This window comes from Saccostrea cucullata, unplaced genomic scaffold, assembly GCF_032062105.1.
Source record: "Saccostrea cucullata isolate Sc308-1 unplaced genomic scaffold, CSIRO_AGI_Scuc_v1 ctg37, whole genome shotgun sequence".
Taxonomy (NCBI): Eukaryota; Metazoa; Mollusca; class Bivalvia; order Ostreida; family Ostreidae; genus Saccostrea; species Saccostrea cuccullata.
The window spans coordinates 576,549-603,224 of record NW_026938868.1 but is presented as its reverse complement, the minus strand read 5'-3'; the positions used below and the strand labels follow the sequence as shown (position 1 = coordinate 603,224).

General features: G+C 34.8%; 6 protein-coding genes across 6 annotated transcripts in view; 2 read left to right on the top strand and 4 right to left on the bottom strand.

Moving 5' to 3' along the window:
- LOC134251589 (ubiquitin-conjugating enzyme E2 G2-like) overlaps nucleotides 1–19,463 on the bottom strand; it is a 62,699-nt gene extending 43,236 nt beyond the window's left edge. Inside the window, exon 1 of the mRNA XM_062733990.1 lies at nucleotides 19,458–19,463. The gene's annotated coding sequence lies outside the window, so the exon portion shown is untranslated. The remainder of the gene's footprint in view (nucleotides 1–19,457) is intronic.
- On the bottom strand, nucleotides 901–8,715 carry LOC134251600 (calpain-5-like). Its single transcript, XM_062734007.1, has 13 exons — nucleotides 8,615–8,715; nucleotides 8,068–8,245; nucleotides 7,466–7,597; nucleotides 7,090–7,292; nucleotides 6,438–6,624; nucleotides 6,035–6,228; nucleotides 5,331–5,408; nucleotides 4,982–5,156; nucleotides 4,657–4,776; nucleotides 4,259–4,455; nucleotides 3,596–3,729; nucleotides 3,268–3,404; nucleotides 901–2,860 (listed from the first exon to the last, which is right to left on the bottom strand). Exons 1-13 carry the CDS (start codon nucleotides 8,629–8,631, stop codon nucleotides 2,669–2,671), a joined length of 1,944 nt encoding a protein of 647 aa, XP_062589991.1. The 5' UTR covers nucleotides 8,632–8,715; the 3' UTR covers nucleotides 901–2,668.
- Nucleotides 10,508–14,230, bottom strand: LOC134251602 (FK506-binding protein 2-like). Its single transcript, XM_062734008.1, has 4 exons — nucleotides 13,997–14,230; nucleotides 12,481–12,638; nucleotides 12,161–12,297; nucleotides 10,508–10,877 (listed from the first exon to the last, which is right to left on the bottom strand). The coding sequence occupies exons 1-4, from the start codon at nucleotides 14,188–14,190 to the stop codon at nucleotides 10,701–10,703; spliced, it is 666 nt and encodes a 221-aa protein (XP_062589992.1). The 5' UTR covers nucleotides 14,191–14,230; the 3' UTR covers nucleotides 10,508–10,700.
- LOC134251571 (uncharacterized) lies at nucleotides 15,035–17,322 on the bottom strand. Its single transcript, XM_062733972.1, has 4 exons — nucleotides 17,014–17,322; nucleotides 16,708–16,862; nucleotides 16,033–16,163; nucleotides 15,035–15,570 (listed from the first exon to the last, which is right to left on the bottom strand). The coding sequence occupies exons 1-4, from the start codon at nucleotides 17,199–17,201 to the stop codon at nucleotides 15,394–15,396; spliced, it is 651 nt and encodes a 216-aa protein (XP_062589956.1). The 5' UTR covers nucleotides 17,202–17,322; the 3' UTR covers nucleotides 15,035–15,393.
- Nucleotides 19,027–20,843, top strand: LOC134251575 (uncharacterized). The gene is made up of 5 exons (XM_062733975.1): nucleotides 19,027–19,342; nucleotides 19,725–19,744; nucleotides 19,892–20,053; nucleotides 20,193–20,314; nucleotides 20,525–20,843. Exons 1-5 carry the CDS (start codon nucleotides 19,122–19,124, stop codon nucleotides 20,780–20,782), a joined length of 783 nt encoding a protein of 260 aa, XP_062589959.1. The 5' UTR covers nucleotides 19,027–19,121; the 3' UTR covers nucleotides 20,783–20,843.
- A 1,536-nt stretch (nucleotides 20,844–22,379) lies between these two features.
- LOC134251618 (peptidyl-prolyl cis-trans isomerase FKBP14-like) lies at nucleotides 22,380–24,679 on the top strand. The gene is made up of 4 exons (XM_062734027.1): nucleotides 22,380–22,719; nucleotides 23,009–23,151; nucleotides 23,784–23,932; nucleotides 24,319–24,679. Exons 1-4 carry the CDS (start codon nucleotides 22,514–22,516, stop codon nucleotides 24,619–24,621), a joined length of 801 nt encoding a protein of 266 aa, XP_062590011.1. The 5' UTR covers nucleotides 22,380–22,513; the 3' UTR covers nucleotides 24,622–24,679.
- The last annotated feature ends 1,997 nt before the right edge of the window (nucleotides 24,680–26,676 follow it).

Sequence of the window (26,676 nt, the reverse complement as noted above, 5' to 3'; positions counted from 1 at the left end):
ATTTTTCACAGAGATGTCCAGTGGACTTATAAAAAGTCCAGTTATATGTGGTTTCCGTTCATTTTCTTTGCAAAGGTTGCACAAACTGAGATGAAATTTGGTAAAAAGATTTATCAGATAAATATCTTGGTCAAGTGCTTTTTTGGGTACAATCGCACCATTTTTGACAGAGTTGTGGTCTTTTGGACTTAGAAAAATTCCAGTTTGGGGGGAGGGGGGCATAAGTGTTTTACAAACATCTCTTGTTCTGGATTAAAGTTTTTTTTTAAATATTTTTCATTAATACACAACAAAATTGCCACTTTTCTTCAGCATTGAGAAAAAAATTTGTGAGAGTTCAAGGATGTGGCAATCAAACCCGTCTAGAAATTTAAAGTTTCATTAACTTCAAGATGAAAAAAGATTTTTATTATATTTTCGTGTAAGATGCTATTGCAATAAATACTATAAAGAAGAATTGAGAAAATATTTAACTTCAAATCTGTGTCTAAGCACCTTTAAGATGCAGATCTTGACACTGTGAAGTCTAGGATCAATTTTGTTATTTTCTTTAAAGTAGGCCAGTGACTTCTATCTTGAGGCAGGACATTTTTTTTTTTCAAAGAAATCTTTAATTTCTATGCATCATATTAGGACACTATTTTGTCTTGGTGGCACAAGGATGGATCAACCTAGTGACTTGCATTACATCCATCTTCATTGTCAGATCTATAATTCTTGGATACTTTAAGGCTTAGGTTCATCAACACTTGTCTGCTGATATGTCTTTGGTCTTGTTAACCAATAAATAAATCATGTTGACAGTATAGTGCAACGAACCAGAAGAATATTTCTAGGCTCTTTGGCTTGTTTCCTATATTTAAATAGTTGGTCTAACTAAAACAAAATGATCTCCACAGGTCTAGAAATAGTTTTTTATATTTTATTATATGTCAAAAACAATGAAACTAACAAGTATAAGCTTTATGTTAGCCAATAGAATGACTAGAGTATATTAAAGCAAGATAAGAAATGCTATGTGTAATAAGTTATACAACTTTTCAGAATTCAAAAATCGTTAAAGTTTAAGGTCAGACAATACGTTCCTCAGCTATGTGTTTTGTAAATTTTTGAAAAGTATCAAAAATATTCAATATTTTAATTTACATTCTAATTTTTAAACCAGTTTCTAAATGCTTTCAAAATACAACACTAAAAAATTGATTTTAAAGAAGTTTATTTTTTTCCCAAAAGGATTAAGAAACACTACCCTCTGCTATCTTGCACAAATGCCTGGTAAGGTACATTAATTTTTTGTGAGTAAACGTATTACAGTAGGAATACTTAAGTGACAAATTCTTGGAAAAAATTATATATTATCAAGGAACGTCTCATCTGTCCTTAAGCAAATAATCCAGAAATGCCTTCATGACGTTAAGAATTATGCTCCATTGTTTACGTTTGCTTAGTGACCGACATCACAAAATCTCAAACCCGAGCTAAAATGTGTTATTGTGTGAACGTGATAGAGGGGTTGTTTTAACTGCTCCCATCAGGTGATGTAACTGTTTCCAGTGTGATTCAGCATTTTTCAGAGTTAACAGTGAAACTTTTTACATTTGTGACATAATAAGTAAACTTATTCAAAAAATGTTATATAAACTGGTTAGTCATACCTTGCACAACCATTTCTGTGGGACATAGCTGAAATAAAACTACCAGTACAAAAAACTACTTTCTCTACTGAGAATTAAGAATAATTTAAAATATAAATAGAGAACTTTTTCAAATGCCACTGTACAATTCTAGTACAAAAACACATTCAAAATAAGGGTATTATATAAAATAAATATAGCATAAGTATTAAAGTTACAAAATAGCAATAGTAGCAAGTAAATATTGCTAGTTTATGTATCAGTGAAAAAAGTGTATACATTGTTCATATAAGGTGTGGTACTTTTATCATATTTGGACAATATTCAGAAATGCCCCTGCTGGCAGTATTTTATCACAGTTTTGTGTGACTCAGTTGTCTCTTCAATGTAAAGGTTGATGCTTGTATACAAACTTATTTGCCTTTAAAGTATCTAAACATACAATATGTATATCAATAAATATAAAAATAGTTGCATGTTATTAATAACATTCCAAAAAACATTTTGTTCAATTGTACACATTTATGTTTAATATACAAAATCATGTAAAAAATATAAATTTGTTCCACATTTCCAATTCAATGTAATTTACATCTAGAAGTAGAACAGAAGATTAACACATACTTACATAAAGTACTGGTAAATGCCAATGAACTTCAATTCAAAAGAACAATTTTTACACAACCTTTCATTAGAAAATAACTTAAGCAAGACTCAACAATATATTGTTCATGTAGAAACACATTCATATAAAAATGTGATTGTCTGAGACAATTTTAAAGGCACATCTTTTAAAATTTTTCCTTACAAATTTCAACAAATTATTTCTGAACACAGAGCCTGAGTGATTATCAATTTAAAGTGTACATAAATAATCATAGAAAGCAATGAAAATCTTAAACCTTTAACTCTACAGCTGGCCTGATATGCACCATATCACTGATACAAGTACCTGATTTTGAGATCATCAGGAATTAAAGGCATAAGCTAATATCGATTAATATTCGTTAAGGACTAGTGTTTGGGGGAGCAGATTACACCCTTGTCATGTCTGTGGTGTGCAAAATCCGTAGCCACAGCATGCCAGGTTTCCTCACAGATGCCTCTTTATCTTTGCCGAAAAGTTCATACTGAAAGACACGGTGGCCATCGAACTTTGACCTTTCAGACATCTTTATGGTACACATTGCCATGAAACGATCCCTCATCATATTCAAGTTCCAAATCTGCAGAACAAAATGTAAAATCAACCACAAAAAAGATGCAAACAAAATGAACCTCTTTCCTTATCCACTATGAAATCACATTTTTTTCATGAGGTTAATGTTTCACAGTTTTTAGGTTTTTGATTTTGTGCTTTTTTTTAGGTGTTACACATATAAAATATTTATTTTGTGAAGGATATGAAATCGCAAGTCTCCTCATACCATGAAAACAACTTATCTTAACCCCGTATGAAATTTACATGTATGTTTTCTTACAAAATAAAATCCCTAAAATGACACATGGATGGACATTTATCATTGAAATGGGGTTATTCATTTGACAACAATTCACCCTATAGATAAAATACACTGTTTGAAGTAAGTTATTGTATTAATTTGGAGTACGTTATTGTATTATAGGGACTGACCTCAATCGTAATATCTTCATCAGGCTTCCTGTGGTAGAACGTCACACGCTCGTTAAATTCTGGGTTGATGTTGTTTCTTATCACTCGGGTCGTGGCCTTCTTCTTCTCACAAAAGACCACGATGTAGGGGTCAGAAACTACAAAATGTTAAAACAAAGATCAGTAACTATTGGGTAAGTTTGTCCATAAAATTGGGTATCCTATTGCTTTCACAGCAATCAAACATCAAACTTAGGTATTATGACTTTAGGTCCAGGCCTCTTTAATATCATTATTAAAAGATAAGAATTCACTATAACTGAGGGAATTCTAGACATGTGAGACTTACACCCATCTTTGTCCTGGACCTCCAGTCCCTCAGCTTTGAGGAGCATTATCTGTGTGGCGGCCACTTTAGGTTTCTTTGATCCAATGCCCAGAAAACCAGAACTTGGTGGTGGAGGCTCATCTAAGTACAGTTCCCTAAAAAGAGTAATTTGTTCATTTCATTGAGTTTCCGTATGAATAATTCAGGCATAACTATGTTGTTAGCCAAATTATCAACTATGAAAATTAACATGGACTTCAAACCAATGCAACAGAAGTGAATAGAATAATGTCATTAGTTACTCTTTGTAGCAAGTTTAATTGCAATCATATCCAAACTGTTGGAGGAGTTGCCTTTAAAAAGAATTTTCAAGAAATTTCTGAATTGCAGAATTATTTATCGTTGTGCAATGTTCTTATGTACCAAGATTTACATAAACCAGGAAGAATACTTAGCATTTCGAAAAAGTTTCACAGAAATTTCTACTTTTATTTACTACATAGGTCAAACCAAAACGGAAACATAGATGTGTGGTCTTTTCATGTAGAAAGTTTAAATGAAATCAGACTAAAACTGTAGAAGCATTTTTGTTTTGAAATTTCACAGTAATGTAAATTTTTTTCTGGTTTGAACATAACCAGACTCCCTCTCCTTCCCTGATATGTAGACTGATATAGAACTCACTTGAGGTCTGGGCTTTTATCAGCGTAAACTCTCAGCAGAAATCTACCAGGGCAGTTGGGTTCAAATGTAGAAGGTATGACGCAGTATCGTCCATGCTGCAGTGTCAATCGAGAAAATTGGTTCCTGGCATTGCTGTATGTCCCAGAATGCACTTTCTCCAATTTATCATGCATGCGATACTTCCTGTTTACATCTGCCTATCAGACAGGAATAAAATTTACCCAATGAAATCAGTAGAAATATACTTCTTGTTGAAAAGAAAAACCTGGTAATAGTATCACTGATTAATAAAAGATATTTTATTGTATTAATGCATGATCTGAAAAAAATTCACTTTCAAAACATTTTTAAGAGAATTAACTTTCCTAGTCATATTGCTCAAGGACATACATATTCACCTTCATAATAAAGAAGCCTATGGTATCATTTTCCTTGCCCAGTTCCCGATCAATCCTTTTGTCCCACTGCTCAAGTGACACCATTACTTCATCTTCCTCCATATCAACATCAAATATAAACTGAAAATTAAATTCTTAATTAATCTTTTTCTGACACCCTTCACATTATGAAAATAATATGATGTCTCCAATTACTAACATATACAAGGTTAATTTAAACAATTTTTTTTTTGCAAAATTAAAACCATACGAATGTTCAATCTACTAACAGGGATATTAGCTAGAGGATTCAAATTTTTGTCAGAGTTTCCTCTGGCCTTCATACCTGAGGATTTTTTAGAAATGATTGGTAATTAGGGCAGCCTCCACACCGGTCTTTCTTCCACTCTCCAAAAGCTTTACCCTCCTTCCAGGTTTTGTGGAAAGACACCAGGGATGTGTTTACAATGTGACAAATATCCATAGATGTAAAGTACCGCAGAAAGTCATCGAAAGTCATCCTGTTAATGTGAGAGATATCTAGGCTTCATTTACTAATGGAATGCATTTAAACTTGAGAATATGCTTTTACATGTGAACTTAATTTTAAATAGTACACATTTCACTTAAGTTATAGAATACCAAATATTTTTCAGTTTTCCTTTATTTCTTTTTTTCCAACAATTATAACCTACCAGAAATCCCCATCTTCATCAAATGTCAGACCCATGTCTTTTTTCTCACTGGAACTGACTTTCTGCCATTCTGGAGACCTGAAAGAATATGAGTTTAATTCTCTTATTTCTGTATGAGTTATAATTTCTACAAGTTTTAAAAATTTTGGGTTGTGTAATGAACAATTTAAAGCCTACAGTTCTTGATGCTTAATTAAACCCCTCCTTTGATAGCAATATTACCAAAATGGACAGTAGTAATAAAATTGTAAAAAATAAAGATTTTCACGACAAGTTCTAAAGAGGACAGTAAACATTACTTACCCATCATTCCATGCACCCTTCCATTTGGACCACCTCGGTCAGTAACCATTACTCTTACCCATCACTTCATGCACCCTTTCATTTGGACCCCCTCAGACAGTAACCATAACTTACCCATCATTCCATGCACCTTTCCATTCGGACCCCCTTGGTCAGTAACCATTACTTACCCATCATTCCATGCACCTTTCCATTCGGACCCTGTCAGACAGTATCTATTACTTACCCATCACTCCATGCACTCTTTCATTTGGACACCTTTGGGAAGTATCTATTACACTGTACTTACCCATCACTCCATGCACCCTTTCATTTGGACCCCCTTGGACAGTAACCATTACTTACCCATCACTCCATTCACCCTTCAATTGGGATATCCTCGGGCAGTAAACATTACGTACCCATCACTCCATGCACCCTTCCACTCTGTTCCACCCCAGGGATTCCGGCATCGAATCATGAGTATTTTCTCTTGGTTGAAATGAGCCATTAAGCCCTTCCCCAGCCTGACTTTCTTCACAGCAGTGACACTGTATGCATGACCTTTGACGAGACCACATGACAACTGAGCCTCCATATCACTAGCACTAGTCACCTGGAAATGGAAAAACTAATCAGTATAATGGGAAAATTTAGTGACCATAAATATTATAACATTGACTTTATTAATAATTATCTTGACAATGCAAAAATTAAATATCATTAATATTTAAATAACATTGGGTTAGGAAAACTTCCATAAACTGGTAAAATTTAATTAGCCCTGTAAAAAAATATCATTATACAATGTATTTGCTGACATACCGGAATAGCAGCACTGATGAGGGAGTGATGCTCCTTGCATTTCCTGAGGATTTTAAACAGTTTGAGTTTATCCTCCTCGGTCTTGGTGTATTCTCTCAGCTCCAGGGCCTCCCCGACTCCCCCCGTCATGTCCACCATAGCATCTTTAGCCTGACCACCCTTCAGTGACTCGTAATCCCCAAAAATCCTGCAAATAAAATGTATTAAGTTATCACTCTCAATCTTATACAAGACCACAGAGTTAACAATGATAATCACAAAGAAAATACATTTCCACAGAAATCTTCTTTATGTGTTTTTTTTGGCTGTAGGTTTATGTTAACATAGTCCATAATAATGACTTTCATATTTGGGTTACTGAAAGTGCTTTTAACTGCAATGCATCCAAGACTGTACAGGGCTGTATGCAATATCATAGCAGCTTTATAGATCTATTCAGAGTTTGAATGGTTTGCTAGCCTAGCTTTAGCAAGCATTCATTCATACAGTGTGTTTCATGGACTTAGATATCATCTAGCCAAGGCGTTGGACTCGCTGCTATGAAACTTGAACACAGCACTATGTCTTACACAAGATAAACATCTAGTCAGGTGTACATTTTAAGATACAACAACATTATGAACTGTAAATCATAAAATGCAGAATGACTTACTTTGCATATGCTTTCTCCAGGAGAGCTGACCAGAACTCATTTTTGCTGCGAGACTGTACATAAACAAGTTCCCCGTTCCTTGTCGGCAGCCGATCATCAATGACTACATCGATCCATTCTCCCATCTGCCAGAAGCAGAAGTGAAATATACCAGCATACTTGTTGTCCTTAGACCATTCTTGATCCTCAAAGTCTGGTACTATCTACAAATAAATTATGTTCATGGTTACCAATCTTGGTTATCAATCTTAAGAATAACAATTGTTCCTGATGACTTACTCTAATGTTAGCTTAAGGATATTTATAAAAATATGTAAAAATATTATGTGTGCCTATATATGGGAACTAGCCCTGTTAATCTGTACCTCACTGTTACCTTTTTAAGAAGAGATTTGTCTTCCGCTATACAAGCACATGCTGCAACAAACCAGCAGTTTCCCAGTGACCCCTGGGCAAAGTCATCTGCGCTGGCACCGGCATCAAAGAACTTTGGGTCACTCACAATGTCCTATGCAGAGAAAAGTCAGTATTTATCAAGGTCAACTTTATTGCTTTATTAGTTTCCTGCCAGGAGGTTCATTATAAGCATACTTTACTTTACTAACTAGCAAATGAAATTCAGAAATCATATTTGTTAGCTCCATTATGACCATCAGAAAACATACAATGAATTATTGACTTTGATTAGTTCTTCTCTTAACTATATGCACTTGAGGAGGGGGGGGGGGGGGGCTCTGTTACTGGGTGTTAAGTTTGAGGTACACATGAAAAGTTAGAAAAATATTTTATTCATACTGGGCAAAGGCTCACCTGGCAGGAAATAAAATTTAGATTTTGAAACAACTTAACAATTGGACAGAACTTGTTTCTTAACTAACAATTACTGTGGTAATCTGTCGCAATTCTTTAGATTAAGTGATTAACAGTTAGTCTGCAGTAGTATTCCTGCCCTTTAATTTGTATTACTGCAGTTCTTACCCCTGGTCTTTTCCAAACAATGTCTCGTGGGGCATATCCTGTGTATGAGAGAGAGCTAGCCACTGGAGGAAAAACAGGGTCCTCAAATAGTTTACCAGCACTGACACATTCCTTCTTCAGGTGGCTGTATTTTTGGTTTTTATAAGGGGTGGCTGATTCAAACAATCCTGAGATCACTCTAGATATAGGTAGAGAAGTACTTCATCATAGCTGAGTCATTTTATTACTTCTACTTCTATATAACGACAAATTTAAATACATGTAGTGATCATGTACACTTATCATGTGGCTGCTAAATAGCAGCTTAGTAAGCTGCTGAGTGCAAATTAATGCAACAACAGAAATAAACTTTAGTGGAGAAAATTAACTAAATAACACTTTATATTGTACGTCTATATATTTCAATATGTCTGCAAACTGAATCAACCCATAACTCATCTTCCTTATGACATAGAAATACTAAATGTATCTCAGTGACTGAAAGTTTTAAGGGGAATAGCTATTCATAGTAAACATTTTTTATCATGTAGTATATGTTAAGTTTTACCCTGATATGCTGTCCATTTTTATTAGTTCTTGATCCTATCTTGTGCATTTGCACAGTTTGGCACCATAATAGGAAAACGAAACTGAAACCACGGCAATTTCCTATACAACCAAATCGCATCGGTACGAAATTTATTTTCCCGGAAAGTTTTTGCAAAAACTGTTATTAATTTAAATTCATGTCAAGTAGAACAATTGTTTTTATAAGAATACTTTTCAATAGGTATAATGATAAATATTGTTAAGTAAAAGAATTTTAAAAATGTTTATTTTCTTTTTTTTTAATCAATAATTCAGTTGACAAGGCAATAACTCCTTCTCAGGTATCTTCATTCAGACATCTTCTTCGCTTCCCTGGTATTCACAATTCAAAATTATCTTAGAAGTAGCAAGTATATGGGAACTTTTAGCATCAGAATTATGCATTTGAACCAGTTTTTACACAATTTTTATTATAATATTTATAAAAAATGTACGATTCTTTTATGTTGACATACACTTCTGTCTCTGCGTCTCCTATCCTGAATAATATGGCGACCTATACATTTTTTCCAATAACTAGTAAATTTTATCTGTATTAAATTGAAATAAATGCAGCTTATGTAATTTGAACCATTAAAATTGTGAGGGTGGAAAAACCTTAAATAGTCTTTGACCATAACAGTTATGGTCAAAGACTAATATATAAAACCATAACGCTACTTTTTTCAGCTTCTGACGAATGGATGGTCCCCCGCACGCCCCTTAGCTTCTGTGAAATTTTATTAGACACAAAAACTTATCAAAGATACGTGGTTTCCTAGTCTATCATCATTGTATTTCGATATCTGATATCATTTTCCGCTTTTTTTAATAAAAATTCTCCGAAGCTGGGGGGGGGGGTGTTTACATCCTCCATTCGTTAGGTGCCTGTGTGCTCAATGGCACTGAGTGTCCAGTATACGACAAAATTTGCAGCTAAAAAAAAGCAATGTAGACCTTATTATACCCCCTATTGGGAAAGTGGGGGCTTATATTAACTAAGTATCCGTTTTTCTGTCGGTCCATTCGTTAACCCACTCGATAAAAATCACCACAGAATTATATTGACAGACAAACAAAAAATCCTTCATATATACAAGACTTTCCTTGCCATTTTTTAAGGGAACACTTTTTTTTTCTAAGGGGAGGGTCATTGTTTCGTTACTTTACTATACGAATTTGTAGAGTCTTATAAGTTCGTACCCCCCCCCCCCTTTTCAGCTCATAGGCACTTGTTTCGGAAATGAATTTTTTAACACATTGTATATAATAATATGTGTTATTATTATACAATGGGTTTAAAAAATTATTTCCGAAAGAAGTGTGTGTGCTTCTGCTCTAGATTTGCGCATGGCACTTTCTCAAAATTGTAGCATTTTGTAGCATTGTTATGTGGTGTTTCTATGCTACCAAGAATTTTAAGATTTAATCAATTAAAAAAAAAACTCTTTGGTTGCTTTGGTTAAAGTTATACCCCACCACCACCCCTCCCTCTCGCTAATGTGAATCAATTCATTGTTAACTGAATGTCAGAGACAAGAACCTTACATTCGTCCATGTACTTTTTTCTTCAATTTTGAAGATAAATCTAATCATTTGGTTGGACAAATGTTTGTGTCAGTTATAAAAGAACCTTTGACTTTTGAAGGTGGGAGGGTTGGTTTTATTAGAAAATCTTGAATCTAGTCTACCTGAGGATTCTTGCATATTATGAGTTCAACATTTTTCAGAGAATATATAGAGAAAAAGAACAGCGGGAACATGATCAGGTTAGTGTTGCAATGTTGACCAAATGTCTGTTGGATTTATCGCCTTGATGGTCGTTCACTTTTGTTCAGACAGTCCATCACAATAGGGTTTAAATGAGAACCAATTTGACCATTGATATAAATTTATTTTTAATATAAGGTAATCAGTAATTCGTCATTTAATATATATTGCAAATTTCCAAGTCATTTCACAAACAACTCTTTCATACGAAATATAGAAAACATGAAAGAAGTTGAGCTTGGGTGAGTAGTGTTCGATCTTTTGAGTCTGGGGTGAGTAGTGTTCCTTTTGAGACCTCAGAGTTCTGCCTTAGGGAGAGCCCCCATGTACTCCTCCCGAGAGAGTCTTCCATCCTGATCCTTGTCATTAGTACTGAACATGTGCTCATACAGTTTATCAATCACTTCCGGTCCCCCAAATCCGAGGCTCATTGCGGCGGGTTCGGCCTCCAGAAGAGTAAATTGGTACCGGATCTACAATAAAAAGCAACAAATTACAAAAGATAAACAATGATAATCAAAATGGTACTCATATAGAGGATTCTTAATCTGTTGTTTGTTTGTCAGTGTTAGATGCATTTCGTTTATATAACTAGAACTTGATCCTACTTGTTGTAAAGAACCAGAAAGGGGGGTCTCACCGTAGCTGACATTTGCTGTTTCCTTTTGAGTAAAATATTTTTATTTGCCTTTATTATTCATTTCACTTTGATCTTAAAGAATAGATTCCAGGAATATCTTATCGAGATATCAATGGAGAATTTACCCTCCTTAATCTAAAATTATGACGGTATTATTTTGCAATTTGTAACATATATAATTTAGTGTTGGCAAATCGGACGATTTTTAGTAACCGGTTACTCGCTTAATCTTCCGATCGAGTACCCGGTTACTCGGATGATTTTTTGCCATAGTTTCCGTACTTATTATTAATCTCATCCTTTTACTTATTGGTAAAAATAAACCACAAATGCAACATATATAAATTTTAATTTATTTACAAATACAAACTCTAAAAAACACACAACATTTTCGAAGAATATTGATTTTAAATGTCACCTGAAACGATCTGTTTGTTTTCATTTAAGAAAAAAAATCAACACATGAAGAAGATACGTGTCTGATCGAGGAGAATCAACATAAGTCACTGGATTCCGAATTTTGTTTCAATCTAAGGTGATTTAGCATATTTATATTTCCACCCGTATATGACAACTCCGATACATAATTTGCATTTGACAGATAGTCTTTCTTTTAAAATATATCCACGCTTTAGATGTTTGCGGCGGCAATATGTTCCTCTGATCATTGGTCTAAATTAGGTAATTATAAATCAGGTCTTCAAAGCATGTATCCCTCCTGGTAATCAAAACCCTTAATTATATACGCTGTTAAAACTTATCAAAACAAATCGATCCCAATTTTGCACCAGTTTTAATTTAGGGAAATGTGTCAATATACAATTACAAATAGCATAAAAATCATTTTATACGTATTTACTATGAAAAATGTATTTTTATCCGAGTAACCGAATAGCAGTTTTACTAACCGATACTCGCATCGTTCGACGGTTAACCGGTTAACCGGGTGCTCGTTGCCAACACTACATATATTGCATAAGTCGACCGAACTCAGTTATAGTATCAGTTTAATAGATGGCATTGTAACAGGTCCATGGCAGGGCGGACCCTTTGCTTTTAATGTGAGACAATATTGGACTTAGATCGCACAGCCTACGTGTTGTGTTTATGATCTACCTCTTGTCGATCCAAGTAGCCATCGCCATTGTTATCAATGGAATCGAACGCATCATTCATCTGCTTATCGTCATTAGCAAATATGAGTTCCACCTCGTATATCAACTCCGAATTCGGAGGCACTGGTTCTAGGAAACCTGTCAGTGAAAAAGAAAGTCGTAACTATAACCGGAGACAAAAAAAAGAAAAGGAAGAGTTTTCCTTATACTTCTGTTTCATCCTATTCCTTTGCGCTTAATTATAAAAGACCGGTCTAATTAAGTTTTATCCATATGGAATTGATAAATGAAATTTAAATGGAAAACTTAGAACCCTTTTACCGTTGTTGGCCCCATGACCTTCCTCGCCGTAGGCTAGATTGGAGGGGACCGTTAGTACCCGGACCTCACCCACACACATCCCCACGATACCTTTCCTCAGCCCTAGGGTCCCTATTTGACTATTCGGAATTAATACAACTGGACGCTCGTTATCAAAACTGAAAGATTGAAAAAGTTTAGTTTAGATTACATGCACATAAAAGTTTCTTTATTTACGGCGTATACAAGTATTATGTTTATGCCAAAAGTTCCATGGCAAGACCACAATCAAAAGGGGAATCAAAGGCATATTTATAATACTACATTCTTACAGATTCTTAAGTCTGAACCAATTCATGACTGTTGGACCCCTGACAAGTTTCACTATACACGACGGGTTGAATGCAGCGACGTCTTTCCTGAAAACAACCCCCACCCACCCCCTCAAATGGCAAGTGGTTACTTTCTGTTTCCTTACGTAGGTTCGAATCCAAATGCGGGTCGTGGAGATCGGTTCTGTGTCACAGTAGCCAGTAGGCCCCTTACTGATCAAAGACCGTCTATAAGATTTGTGTCGAGTAGAAGTCGAAAATTTTAGCCTCCTGCACCAACAAGTGGTGATGGCATTTCAACATTAGCGAATTCGATGGGACGTTGTACAAATGTTTTTAATTTCAATTTATTGAAAACCTGGTCCAACGGCCTCGGGTAGACTAAGAACTCTGACATTGTTAGGATAAATTTATGAATGTTTAGTGTACAAGGTTTCTCAAAGTTTTTAGTATCCAATGAAAGGTCTTCTCACAAGGATTACATATGTAAAGAATGAAAGCCCTAGCTCTCACCGTTGAAAAGTTATTGCCAAGGTTAAGATTTTTAAAAAGTAGGTCAAACTCCAAGGTCAAAGGGTGGAAGTTCTTGATATCCAATGAAAGGTCTTGTCACAAGAATTAAATACATGCATGTATGTGAAGTATGAAAGCCCTAGCACTAACCCTTCAAAAGTTTAGTCAAGGTTTGTTTTTCAAAAGTAGGTCAGACTCCAAGGTCAAGGGTCAAAGTTCTTGGTAACCAATGAAAGGTCTTCTCACAAGGATTACTATGTGAAGTATGAAAGCTCAAAAGTTGCAAAAGTGAGGTTCAAGTTTTTCATAAGTATGGAAATCTCCAAGGTCAAGGTCTTAAGGTCAAAGTTAATGGTATCCAATAAAAGGTCTTGCCACAAAGGATACATATCTGAAATATGAATGTCCTAGTATCTACCGTTCAAACGTTATGGCCAAAAAGTTTAAAATGTTTGTGTAAAAATGGATCGAGGTCGAGGTCAAAAGGTCACATCTGGTGGTACTCAAAGAAAGGTCTTGTCACAATAAATACACATGTGATATATGAAAGCCATAGCTCCACTAAATCAAACGTTATGGGCAAGGTTAAAGTTTTTGTTACGGACGGACAGACTGAGGGACAGACGAATGAGATTTATTGTCCCCTCGCTTTCGCGAAAGCGGGGGACAAAAACATAATTGACAAGGGATACCTGGAGAAGATCAATTTTCCATCTGGGAGGTAGGCGCGATAATGGACCAGGTACACGTCGTTTTCCTTCGCTTCAGCAAGACATTCATCTGGCATTTCCTGGACATCAACGAACACATCATCCTGGAAAAACTGTCCTAAGGTTCCAGAGAAGCACACTACTGTCCATAGTATGGCAAACTTAAGAAAGTACATCGCTTTTGTCCCGAGTCAGACAACAACTGTTTTGTATTATCAAATACACCTACTAAGTTATAGATTTGTTAATACCCCTAATATCAGGGTACTTTGGACCAATAGCGGCGTCAAAGCCGCAGGGAAAAACACATTTCCCTGTAATGAATGGTGCATTAATCTATTGCATCTCATTAGATATATTAAGTATACAGTCAACAAAACACATTTTTTGTATGTAGAAAGGAATAATGATTTATAGGCAAAATATTTATTGTAGATGATACTCAATGCTTAGACACAGATAATACAAACTTCTTTTTAAAAAATCTTGAAAATATTAACACTATCGCTCATATGTTAAAATACTCACATAAGTAAAATGAATAAGTTTTACCTTTAGAGAATTTCTCATTCAAAGTTTTACAGTATTGAGATTTAGAATGACAAGAAGTCGTAATTATATATTAATTCTTTAAATTGACTACAGAAAGGTATAATTTTCAGCATTATAAAAAGTTTGCAATTTCTTAATATTTTAGAATTTTATTGTTTGTATCATTAACAACATATTCATTCTAGCCATTTCTGATTCTCTACTCTATTCATAAGCGTTTGTGAGGCGAGTAGCGGATTAGAAACCTTTGGCTAGCACAGAACAGCATTAACAAACAAAACAGTCCAGGTATCCATTTTTTAATTCAATTTTTTCTCAAACTTCATTTTCCAACACCTGTTTGTTGAGAGAGAGAGAGGGAGAGAGATTCAAAAGGATACCCGCTACAATTTTAACTGAACCCTCAAGCTGAGGAACTTGTCTCCGTTCTCTTGACTGGAGCTTTGGACATAAAGAAAACACAAGAAAACCAGTATCTACCTTTATTTAACAAATAAGGATCTACTGAATGTCTAATATATGTACACGTAATGCTTTTACCGGAGGGTATTCGTTACTGACAGCTGATTGCTATGAGTTCCTATGCAGCAGGTTACAAAATCCACATAACACGAACAAAGTCATACAAATGGGTGAACATGGTTAAAGGAAGCTTTACCTAGTAAGAAAAACACTAAAAAAAAGCCGAGTTATGGAGTCAAACAATGGACCAAAGTTGATATACATTTAAAAAGATTACAATAAATCATCGAAAGTAACATACATGCTTTAACCATCATTCAAAAATAGAATTGGCACATTATAGTTTGAAATCTAACTATGACTATTTATAGTTCGTCCTTCAGCTCGTGTGGGAGGAGGTGTCGGTATTCCTCCCGGGATATCCTCCCGTCACTGTCTTTGTCCGCGGCGGCTATCAGGTTATTGTACACCTGTAGGAGAATCTCCGGGGATAGAGCCGTGTCTCCACCAGCTTCCTGGACGGCCTTCAATTGTTCCATGATCTGAATGCAGATAAGAACGTATATAATTAGCTAAAACGGGTTTCATACATTTCGATTCAAAATATGCAAGCAATTAGTACATTGTTATCTATATATAACAATCTAAACTTTTTTAACATATGCAAGCAAAATAGAAGTGTTTCTACAACGTTTGTCAAAGAATTTGTTGGATTCATGCTCAACAAATTTGCTGTCTCACAGACAATGAAGTCCAAAAACAATTTTACACAATAGATAAAAAAAGTTAAGTCCAGGCACGTAGCAACAGGGAGGGGGGCCCACATTTTTTTCCAAACTTAAATTTTACTATTGGAAATGTTCATTGAAAGGTCGGTTGTCTCCTCCCCCACTTTTTGTTACAGTACAGTTTCAGGTAAGTTAATTTTAAAAACAATTCTCTGGCTGTCCCCCTTTCAAAAACAATGCTACGTCACTGAAGTCTTCTCGTTTCATGTTCCTCACCTCATCCAGTGTAATGTGGTCGTCGCCGTCAGAGTCGATGTTCTCGAATCCCTCCTTCACGTTAATCTTATCCTCCAGGTCTATCAACTCCACCTCGTACAACAGGGGGATGTTGGGAGGGAGCACGTTCCCTAACAACAAAATACAGTCTTATACAAAACACATCAAGACCGGATATAACGCCCCTAAGCCTTTTATGAAATTTTATATTTTAAAGTTCACGATTTTAATTCAGCATCTTATGGTAAATTATGTATGAAATGTAAATTCCAGTAGAGGGGAAGGGGGGGGGGGTCCAACAAATCGCAAGCCGAATCGAAGAAGAATCAGATATGAACAAGTTGTCTACCTACATGTATGGGTTAATTTTGTTTTTTATCCTCTCTACCACTAGTGTCGACTAAATTGTATAATGAAATACATTATGGTGGATAGAAATAAAGTAAAGCAACCAATTGTGATTTGGTTCACCTGATGATTCATTTTTAAAATATGATCTGGGAAAGAGTATTTATTAAATTAGATCTATGTGAACTTCGATATTCAGAGAAAAATTATTGGCCAGAATAAGTAGATAATATATTTCCAATGGTTGTCTTTTAATCAAACCTCAATTAAACCAGTTTCACTATGAGACAGACACACATAATATGTATACACTGTATGAAAACCTACCGTTCTGGAGCGGGAGTTCCCTGTCCCCCTGTCCGTGGTGTGGAACCGTTAATAGTCTTTTCTCCCCTATACACATGTCTATGAAACCTTTCTCTAATTCACCTGAAGGATCCCCAAGTCCTAGGGGGACGTCCATCAAAACATCCGTGTCATAACTGAAGAAAATTATCAAATGATAGATTTATAATACATCCAAAGAACAACTCAAACGACAGCAACTTTGGGTTTGGATTTCTTTCAAGAAGGAAGGATGGGGATAAACTACCGGTATAGGATTTTTATAACGGTTTAGTAACTGTAAAATACCTTGAGTGGAATAATGTCCCATTTTCAAAGAACACTTTAAATTGGACTTTCAGCATGTTGTTGAGTTGTGACTTCTTGAGACAAACACGTGGTTTGTATAGAACTTCTACTTTCATTTCTTCATTGGTCTGCTCGGCATGGGTTGAAGACAGGAAAATGACCACAAGAAACAAACACACCAGCCGCATCTTTTCGGATGAACCCAAGTCCCTTATTGTGTACTTATGTAGAAACACATAGGGTTACGTGGCAGATTTTGGTATAATAAAGGTACATTCACCCAGCCGATCGGGTTTTGCCACTTGTTATATTATATGTATATATTTTTATGCAGATACCTTTTGGCGTTTATTCATATGAATATGCAGAAATTAAGATATGGTTTGTATAATAATTAATTCACGTATCTTTCGTATGATTTCGAGACATTGTAATAAGGAGACGATAAAAAAAAAACCTTCAAACAAGGCGAGCAAATTGCTAACAAGAAATTTTAAAAAATGAGGAAAAAAAATTCAATTATGAAATTTTTTTCTTGATATATTATATTGACCTATTCTATACTATTCTCTATGAATGGCCATATCAAACTATTTTACAGCTTTTGGATCAACAGGCACGTAGTATGGGACATTTTTTTTCCAACTTTACTTTTTGCGATTGAAACTGTGCAATAATTAAAATGTTATAACATACCATACCATGGCACGCCAAATTCACAAAAATGAGTCAAACATAGTTTCACAGTCGATAAACTATAGTTTACGGACTGTAAACTATAGCTAAACATAGTTTCACAGTCAATAAACTAGGTTTATCGGTTGTAAACTATAGTTTACGGACTGTAAACTATAGTTAACACACTGAAAACAATCATTTGCGACTGCAAAACATAGATTATCTGATAAATACATTTTCACGATTTGTAAACTATGGTTTACAACTCTTCACTACAGTTAACCAACTGATAAATATAGTTTCACGATTTGTGAAACTATGATTAACTTATAGTTGACAGACATGAATTTATGTTTATCAACAAGATCTATTGTTAACGTTTTATTACAGACAGATAAACTTAGAGTAGCATTCGTAAACTATAGTTAACAACCGTTAAATATAGTTTTACAGATGAAAACTATAAGTTAACGAATTGTTAACTATAGTTCACGGTTTGTAAACTATAGTTTACGGCTTGTTAACTATAGTTCACGGTTTGTAAAGTATAGTTTACAGCCGATAAACCTAGTTTATCAACTGCGAAACTATGTTAAGCTCATTTTTTTTTAATTTGGCTTGCCATATATAACTGTAACGCATAGGCGTCGGAAGCAAATTGAAGGGGGGGGGGGTACCAACAAATAAGGTAAACCCCAATTTTCAATGCTTATATTATGTATATGTTTGCTGAAAAGGGGGGAACAATTATCTTTAGACTGTCTTGTGTTAGTGAGTTGTCTGAAATGCTTATATCAGTCTGCCTCGGTACTAATACCTTTAAAAATTGAACTGTAAATGAATTAATAAAAAAATTGTTTAATAAAATGATTTTTGACAAACAGCAAGGTTTCTGATTATTTTGAAACGGAAAGTTCTCTATTGATATTTTAAAAATACTAAAATCCCAGTGAATAAAAGAATCAGTATTTCGATAAATCTGAATAAAATATTGCTCTGTTCATTTAATAGCAATTCACTGTTTCACATTTTATTTGGAAAATTTTCATGTAGTCATTAATATTTGTTAATTTTATGGATAGAACTTCTGCAAGCCGCGCTAATGACGTGCATATTATGGCTATAACCCCGCGAACATTAATGACACAATAATATTGTTTATCATATATCAAGACCACAGAATCAGCCATCTTATTTCACTAGCGTGTGGGTGAGATACAGGGGGTTATATAAAATGTACCTTGTGAATGCTTATATTGGGCAACAAAGAAACGTGGATAGATGAAGGAGATTCAGTATATATGTACACATAGCCTATCAGGGTATTATGAATTCTTATTAACAAGGTGTACGGGTCACTTTTCTTGTTATTGGACACATCCACTATATACTGAGGCCCTCACCTACCTTTAACCAGTGTACAAGTATAGATGATGGCTTCTGCACAGGGTGTTCTAAGCTTTTTAAGATTGTCTATATTATTGTTTGTAATTACATTTGTTGGGTGCGAAATTGAGACAAAAGAAGGGGTAAAAATTGAGATTATCACTCCTCCCCCCTCCGACTGCCGTGGGGTCAAGGAGGGGGATTGGGTTAAGGTTTTGTATAACATGACGTCATTAGAGGGGGAATTAATCGATACGACATACAGGTAAGAAGTGAATAGAACAATAATATTGAGGTAAACTTCATACTTCATATATATTCATATATAGAGAGAAACGGTAGTTTCCGTTTAATATTAATTTGGGGCTTTCTGTCCCTCTGTCTTTCTAACTGTCTGTCTATATAGCTGACAGTTGCACCTTAGTTTCCACGCGACATCTCGAGAAGCCTTTCGCTTTGCAATGAATTTTAACATAACGACTCCCTATTGATTTTGAGGTCAAAAAGTTTAAGTTCAAGGTAATAAATTCATAAAAACACTTTCATTTCTGCGCGATATTTCGAGAAGCCTTTGAGCCTTTGCAGTGAAATTTTATTCCACGCGTATGGCCTATGAAATAGACGCCTATTGATTTTGAGGTTAAAAGGTTATACGAGCTGTCTGTGTGTAAAACTTACAATTCCGGGCGATATCTCAAAAAAAAAACTTTCGAGCTTTCTGAACGCCCTATGACACAGCCTCTCTTAACGTGTCCAGCCTGCCCACCTTAATTAGTGTTACATGTATATATATGCTGGTTTTTTTCTGGATTAGCTTGTTGTTTTTGCAGGCCGAATGGGGAGAAAGTTGCGGAGGAGTATTACTTTGCTGTTGGCGTGACAAATGGAGTTACAATAGGATTGGAAGGGGGCTGCAAGGGGGAGAAAAGACGACTCACAATACCACGAAAACTGATGCTTATATCTGATAACGAGGGTACGTTCACAAAGTTGTGGATTTAGTTCGTTATATTATACAGTAATCTAAATACTGATTGTTGGTACATGAACGCGAACTTCTGTGTTGAACTAGAAGTATATTCATTTACTACATTACCCTCTTTACGTTGTTTCAGATGTTTCTCTGGTTCTCTACGAGGCACTGATTGAAGACCACGTCCCCGTAGAGGATAAACATTGTTTGTTGGATTTTTGGTCCACCGACATGAATGCGGACAAAGTGATAGACCTAGAAGAGGTATCCTCTTATAATAAGATATTGTGAATTGAAGGAAATGACGTAAAATAGGAGTCGGCGAATTCACGGTTATATGTAAATGGGTGCTCTTTTCAATCGTCATTTTAATTAAATGTACTGGGTAAATACATGTAGTTTTGACAAAATGTGTAGTTTAAAACAAATTATTTTGACGTGAACTTTAACAGTTATGTATCTATCTGTTTTAAGGTCGATACTGTTCTCCTGAATGAAGAATTCGTGAAGTCTCCACTGTTCGACTTTAGCGTAGAAAATTTGTCAGATTGGATTATGAGTCTTTTTGATAAAGATGGGGACGGCACGCTGGATCGAGAAGAGTACTTTGAAATGTTAAAAACAATTGGTCTTGATGAAATGGTCAAAGCCAAAGAAGAGAGCTTAAGAAAACAAAAAGAGCTTGAAGAAGCGCGAAAGAAAAGACGGCGAAGGAATAGGATCGAGCTGTAAACACAATTTTAACACAGGATTAAATATTGACAAATCCTCGAAAGTCTCTCAAAGAGATAAAATTACGATATACATTAAGATCTAGATTGTTGAAAGATTTTCTGAAAGTTGTTTCGTTGATATTTAAATACATGTATGTTGCTTACTGTTCTTTCTTTTTTTCTCAAAAAAGGTAAATATACATTGCTTTTGATATTAGTATCACTGTGTGGCTTAAAAATAGCTGCTAGTTCGCTTGTCTGGGAAAAAAATGGAATGGACGACCAGAGAGCTACAGTGCCACTCATAGGAAAAAGTGTATACTAAGTATTTATTGCGCACAAAAACTTGCGCTCAGTTCTAAATTTCTCCAGATTCATATATCATGGTGAGGTATTACCAGAGGGCTTCTGTGGAGGTTTGACCTCAATATTTTGTTGTATGTTATTGAATAAATGACTTGAATCTCAAAAAAAAAAAATGAACAGTAAAAAAAAAAAATTCTCCAGATTCTTACCTCAACTGCACAAAAGCTCGATTTTAACATTTTCTTTAGACCTCTTTCAACTATTCTTGTAGTATGTATCTGCAAAAAGTGCGTTGGACCGAATTATCTTGCCAAAATTATATTGGCAAAATAAAGAGACGGAATTTTGACGAAATAAAGAGACACAAAAGCAATTAGTAATATTTTTAGATTGCAGTTGAAAAACCAAGGAGAAATAAATCGAAAATCAGCGCCCTTTTTGAGAGCAGTATACACGTTTTTTTCAATGGGTGACGGTGGCACTGTTGCTCTCCGGACTGACAATAAGATAAGATAAGATTTATTAATACCAATTTGGGGCCCCCGGGGTGTGGGCAGAAATTCAAAATTGATAGGTAACTAACAAAAGAGATGCAGTTGGGGATTACAACATACATAATCAATATATAAATAAAAGTTTGTTTAAAGACACATATTACAAGGAGAGATTTCTTATTTTAAAGATATTGATTAAAAAATCAGCGCCTTTTTTTGAGAGCAGTATACATGTTCACGTTTTTCAATGGGTGACGGTGGCACATTCTACAAATTCTTTCATTTCTTGCAAGGGTGGTTTGCTCTCCAGCACAATACATGTATATATTTTTGCATATAATTTTTCTTTGTTCAAAATTTTTTAATAATAAATACTTTTCAATTTCAAAACTTCTTTTTATATAGAAATATGTTGTGTTTACCCGAATCATCTCTTTGTTTAAACCAATATTGAAGGATGATGTTTCTTTAAAGTTATTAGTTTCATTGATTTACATCTTGACAAATCTATGCCCATTCTGTTACAGCATTTGAAAACAATTGTTTGCTGCTTTCTTTGTATGAGAGTTTTCAGGACGTGTGGGATATAGGATAATAATAGAATAAAATATTGACCCAAGAGAGAACATTGGTCCTCCACGATCAAATTAAAGATGATTCCGCAATATTAGTATAGTACATGTATGTCGGTGATAGTCAATTAATACTCTTCCGTTAGAAATCAATTAATGTGTATGAGGCGGTATGCTGGTATTTCCGTAATAAAATAGATAATCTCTCTATTTTCTTCCTCTTTTGAATGTGCATTCTTGTGAACAATAATAATTAAAGGATCGAGTAAAAAATTAAAGAAGGAAGTTAAATTTCCCTGTAAATGTATAGCCTTGGGAAATGTGAATGTCAGTATTAATTGCAAGTACCCGCATTTCATCGGTAACAGGGACACAAATATGGCCAATTATTATCATTTAGGAGCTTTAGTTATTTTCATTGTGATTGTTTATTCAAATTGTCAAGTGGAATATAAGAAAGGAGTTAAAATTGAGACGACGGTTCCCCCGACCCCCGGTTGTTATGGGGTCACCTTCGGTGATTTCTACCTGTCGTACGACAACATGACCCTGACTGACGGGACACCTATCTTCAGCACTCACTGGTAAGTTTGACATGGGGAAACATCTCGGGAACCATTTAATTAAATCAACCAGAACTTTTAAGCTCTGTTCCTCTTTAACTTGAAAATCAGTTTAATGATCATATAGGTGTCGGAATGAACCCCTTGAGGCTTATCCCCCAATCGTTTTAAAAACTTTTTGTTGGTTGAGCCCTCCCTCCCCTACTTTCAATTTGCTTACAACGCCTATGTAATTCATTTTGAAAGAAAAACTACATTAATTAAAAAGTAATGATCACTTTAATTATCATGTTCTTTACTTCACTTGAAGGCCTAACGGACAACGTGTCCCAGGAAGATGGTACTTCGGAAATCAGAAGAATGGCATCAATATCGGGTTACGTGGGATGTGTAAGGGGGAGAAGCGAAACCTGACGATACCCTCCCATCTCATGTATGGCAGCGAAAACACAAGTAAGTGAAAGAAAAATGAGCATAAAATTTTGATATAATGAAAGTACAAATAAAATTAAAAAAAAAAACAACACCTCCATATACATTAGAAATCAGAAGGAAGCACGTTAGGCACCAAATTCGGCCCTGTTTAAAAATATGGCGAAATTTTGGCTTCTCAATATACTTGTTTAATGCATTGTATTTCAACTGATGCGTCAAAATTTATGACTTTTTCCCCCCTTTTCCATTGATTAACATTTTTAAAAAATATTATTGACTTAAAATCACATACTAAAAAGGACAAAAATAACTTTGTCACTTTGGAATTTTTTTTTATTTCAAAAATATCTGACCCAGTCATTCCAGTGCAACAAATCTATCAAAACAAGCTATCACGTAAAAGTATTCTATAGTAAGTAAATCTTATGGAAGGATATGTATACATGTACCTCTAGATTACACCCCCTCCCCCCAAAAAAAACAACCATAACGGAATACTAACATTAACACACACCCTATCAGAAAAAGTACCAGGTAATAGAGAATATATCTATGATAGTTTACGTTTACATGTAATTTCAAAACTGTAGAACCCTTGTCTCAATAATAAATGGATAATATGTGTTCAGAATGTCTTCTTCTTTAAACAGCCGTCAACTTGGTACAAATAATCCCCGGTAACTCCACAATCCTTTACCAAGTGGAGATATTGGACGTGGTCCCAAAGGCAGAAAAGTCCCTCCTCCTGGACTTTATCTCGGCGGACTGGAATGCTGACTGGTTCGTTGACTCTGACGAGGTAATGCGTTTGATCTATACATATATACCTTCTTTTTGAATTGTTAATATATATTATTAAAGATGTAAGGCCCACTGTACAGATTAGTTTGTACCGAAGATTAAAAAGTAACCGTATAATCATGACACAGGCACCTTACTTTACTTATTTTTCTTTTAATAAAAATATAACCCCTACTGTTTATTATAATTAGGTAGGGGGTATGTTTTTTATAAAAAGAAAAATAAGTAATGTCAGGTGCCTGTGGACCATGATAATGTAGAGCTGTGTTGTTAATGCTACTGATGGATCCGTTTCATATACAGGTACTTTACTAGAAGACTAAACATCCTCTTCCCTCTCCATGTATGTTAACAGGAATACATAATATGTTGTTTTTTTTTTAGATTGATCGTGTCTTGACAAGAGAGAAGGATCTGAGGCGAATGTTGCGCTTGACATTGGGTATGGACAACATGGTAGAGCTCGCCATTCAGTGGTTCGACAAAGATGGAGACGGGATGTTGAACAGGCTGGAATATTTTGAGATGTCGGAGATGATCGGTCTCGAACAGCTTAGGAAAAATGCTAAGGCGGGTCTTGAAGACAAAGACTCGAACTCTGTGGCAGACTCTGATAAAGAATCACGTGTCTCTGACTCTCATAACGAGGCTGATTCGTTGAACAAATTGTCAAAGGATGAACTATAATATTTCGCTTTATTTAAATGTTATTAATATATGAATATAATAAATGTTTGAGTAGAAAGTCCTTGGTATTTGATTGAAACTTGAGACCAGTATGAATCATATGCCATTCAGAAGATATCACCGAAGTTGATTTTTTTTGGAAAATTAGGTCAATCCTGAAGGTCAAAGCCAAGGGGTCAGATATCATAGCATGCTCGGAAATATCGTGTCACGGGTAAAGCACTTGTCAAATATGAAAGCCCTACCTACTCTTAATCTAAAGATATGAGGAAAAATTGACATTTCTTAAAGTAAGTCAAACATATAGGTCAAGGTCATTGGCTCAAAAATCATATTTAAAAATATATTTGTATCAAAAAAGGGTCTTGTCACAGGCAATAAACTTGTTTAATATTAAAGCCCTATGTCTTCTCATTCAAAACTTCTGAACAATTTTAAGTAGTATTTTAGTTTTTAAAGTAGGTCAAATTTCAAGGTCACGGGGTAAAAAATTATAGTGTATTTAGAAAGGTCTTGTCACAAGCAATACACAGATTGAATATAAAAGCCCTATGTCTTCTCATTTAAAATTTATGAGCAAGGTTAATGTTTTTGAAAAGCGGGTCAAACTTCAAGGTCAAAGTCACGAAGTAAAATATCAGGGTGAATCTCGTTCTAAAGATATGACCAAAGTTAAAGTTTTTGAGACAGACGAACAGACGAATGGGATTTTATGTCCCCTTGCTTTCGCAAAAGCAGGGGACAAAAACAGTCTAGGAAAAGAGTGAGCATGTCCTTAAAGGAGATGGAAAAATGTACAAACTGCACACTTTCGGCGAACCTTAATTTGAATTCTGCAAAGATGAAAGTTCCCATAGATAAGTAATAGAAGATATCACATTCAAATGATCTGGCATTTTATTGTTTAAAACATTAAAATAGAAAAATGACCTGTCTAAACACGCCAATTAAGGATTTTTTTATGTTTCGACAGGTCATTTTTCTATTTAAGGTTTTAAACAATAAAATGCCAGATTATTTAAATGTGTTTTAATATACAAGAGATGTCAATTGTCGCCAAACCAGGTCGAATGATTTTATGTCAAATTAATGTATTTACCACGAGCCAAAACAGAAAATTACAAACGTTCATTTAGATATTCATTTGCATTTTTATGAAACAAACTGTCACAAAATGTTCGAAATTCTAGGTCAGTGAATATTTTTAAATCTGTGTATCTCACTATTTTAACAGACTCAATACTTAAAATGGATTTTTCCCCCAATCTTTGAGTGTACCTTCTTAAAAGATATGTTTCTTCATGTTTGTACGTGTTGTACTGTTATATCTTAAGTTTATATTAAGATGTTAATTTTGTATGTCCTTATGTGATTGTAAATATGTTTTAATGCAGGACCACAATGAAAACTAGCTTTATGCTAATTGTGTTATCTTGGATAAATAAAGGTTATTATTATTATAACAACCAAACAAAAGAATTCTGGCCCCCCGCTTTCGGTGTCTTTGTGGGTGAAATGTCATTTTCATGGCATATTATGTCAAATATGAACGCCTTTTCTTCTGTCATTCAGAAATTATAACCGAAGTTCGTTTAAAAAGAAAAAGGTCAACCATGAAGGTCAAGGGGTCAGAAATCATAGAATACTCGGAGATACATCCAGTTTCTTGTCACAGGAAATGCACATGTCAAATATGAAAACCCTATCTCTTCTCAATCAAGAGTTATAATGAAAAATTAACATTTTTTGAAAATTAGGTCAAACTTCAAGGACAAGGTCACAAGAAAAAAAATCAAGAAAGATCTTGTCACAAGCAATACACAGGTTTGATATGAAAGCTCCAAATCTTCTCATTCAAAAGTCATTAACAAGATTAAAGTTTTTGAAAAAGTAGAACTTCAAGATAAAAATCACGAGGTCAAAAAATCAGAGTGTATTTAGAAAGATTTTGCCACAGGTGATATGTATGTTTAAAATGAAATTCATATCTCTTCTCATTCCAAAAGTTATGGCCTATTTTAAGGCTTTATTTTTTTAAAAGTACATGTAGGTCGA

Excerpts from the sequence above, each read along its gene's own strand:
- LOC134251600 (XM_062734007.1), bottom strand. Across the intron at positions 7,293-7,465 it reads ACAAATCTCTTCTTAAAAAG|ATAGTACCAGACTTTGAGGA; the intron begins GTAACAGTGAGG and ends ATTTATTTGTAG. Across the intron at positions 3,730-4,258 it reads GATAAAAGCCCAGACCTCAA|GGAACTGTACTTAGATGAGC; the intron begins GTGAGTTCTATA and ends TACTCTTTTTAG.
- LOC134251602 (XM_062734008.1), bottom strand. The coding sequence starts at position 14,190 with ATGTACTTTCTTAAGTTTGCCATACTATGGACAGTAGTGTGCTTCTCT. Across the intron at positions 12,639-13,996 it reads GGAAAATTGATCTTCTCCAG|TTTTGATAACGAGCGTCCAG; the intron begins GTATCCCTTGTC and ends TCAATCTTTCAG. Across the intron at positions 12,298-12,480 it reads AGGTCATGGGGCCAACAACG|GTTTCCTAGAACCAGTGCCT; the intron begins GTAAAAGGGTTC and ends TTTCACTGACAG.
- LOC134251571 (XM_062733972.1), bottom strand. The coding sequence starts at position 17,201 with ATGCGGCTGGTGTGTTTGTTTCTTGTGGTCATTTTCCTGTCTTCAACC. Across the intron at positions 16,863-17,013 it reads GGGACATTATTCCACTCAAG|TTATGACACGGATGTTTTGA; the intron begins GTATTTTACAGT and ends AATTTTCTTCAG. Across the intron at positions 15,571-16,032 it reads ACCACATTACACTGGATGAG|ATCATGGAACAATTGAAGGC; the intron begins GTGAGGAACATG and ends ATCTGCATTCAG.
- LOC134251575 (XM_062733975.1), top strand. The coding sequence starts at position 19,122 with ATGATGGCTTCTGCACAGGGTGTTCTAAGCTTTTTAAGATTGTCTATA. Across the intron at positions 19,343-19,724 it reads TTAATCGATACGACATACAG|GTTATACGAGCTGTCTGTGT; the intron begins GTAAGAAGTGAA and ends TGAGGTTAAAAG. Across the intron at positions 20,054-20,192 it reads GCTTATATCTGATAACGAGG|ATGTTTCTCTGGTTCTCTAC; the intron begins GTACGTTCACAA and ends ACGTTGTTTCAG.
- LOC134251618 (XM_062734027.1), top strand. The coding sequence starts at position 22,514 with ATGGCCAATTATTATCATTTAGGAGCTTTAGTTATTTTCATTGTGATT. Across the intron at positions 22,720-23,008 it reads CCTATCTTCAGCACTCACTG|GCCTAACGGACAACGTGTCC; the intron begins GTAAGTTTGACA and ends CTTCACTTGAAG. Across the intron at positions 23,152-23,783 it reads GTATGGCAGCGAAAACACAA|CCGTCAACTTGGTACAAATA; the intron begins GTAAGTGAAAGA and ends TTCTTTAAACAG.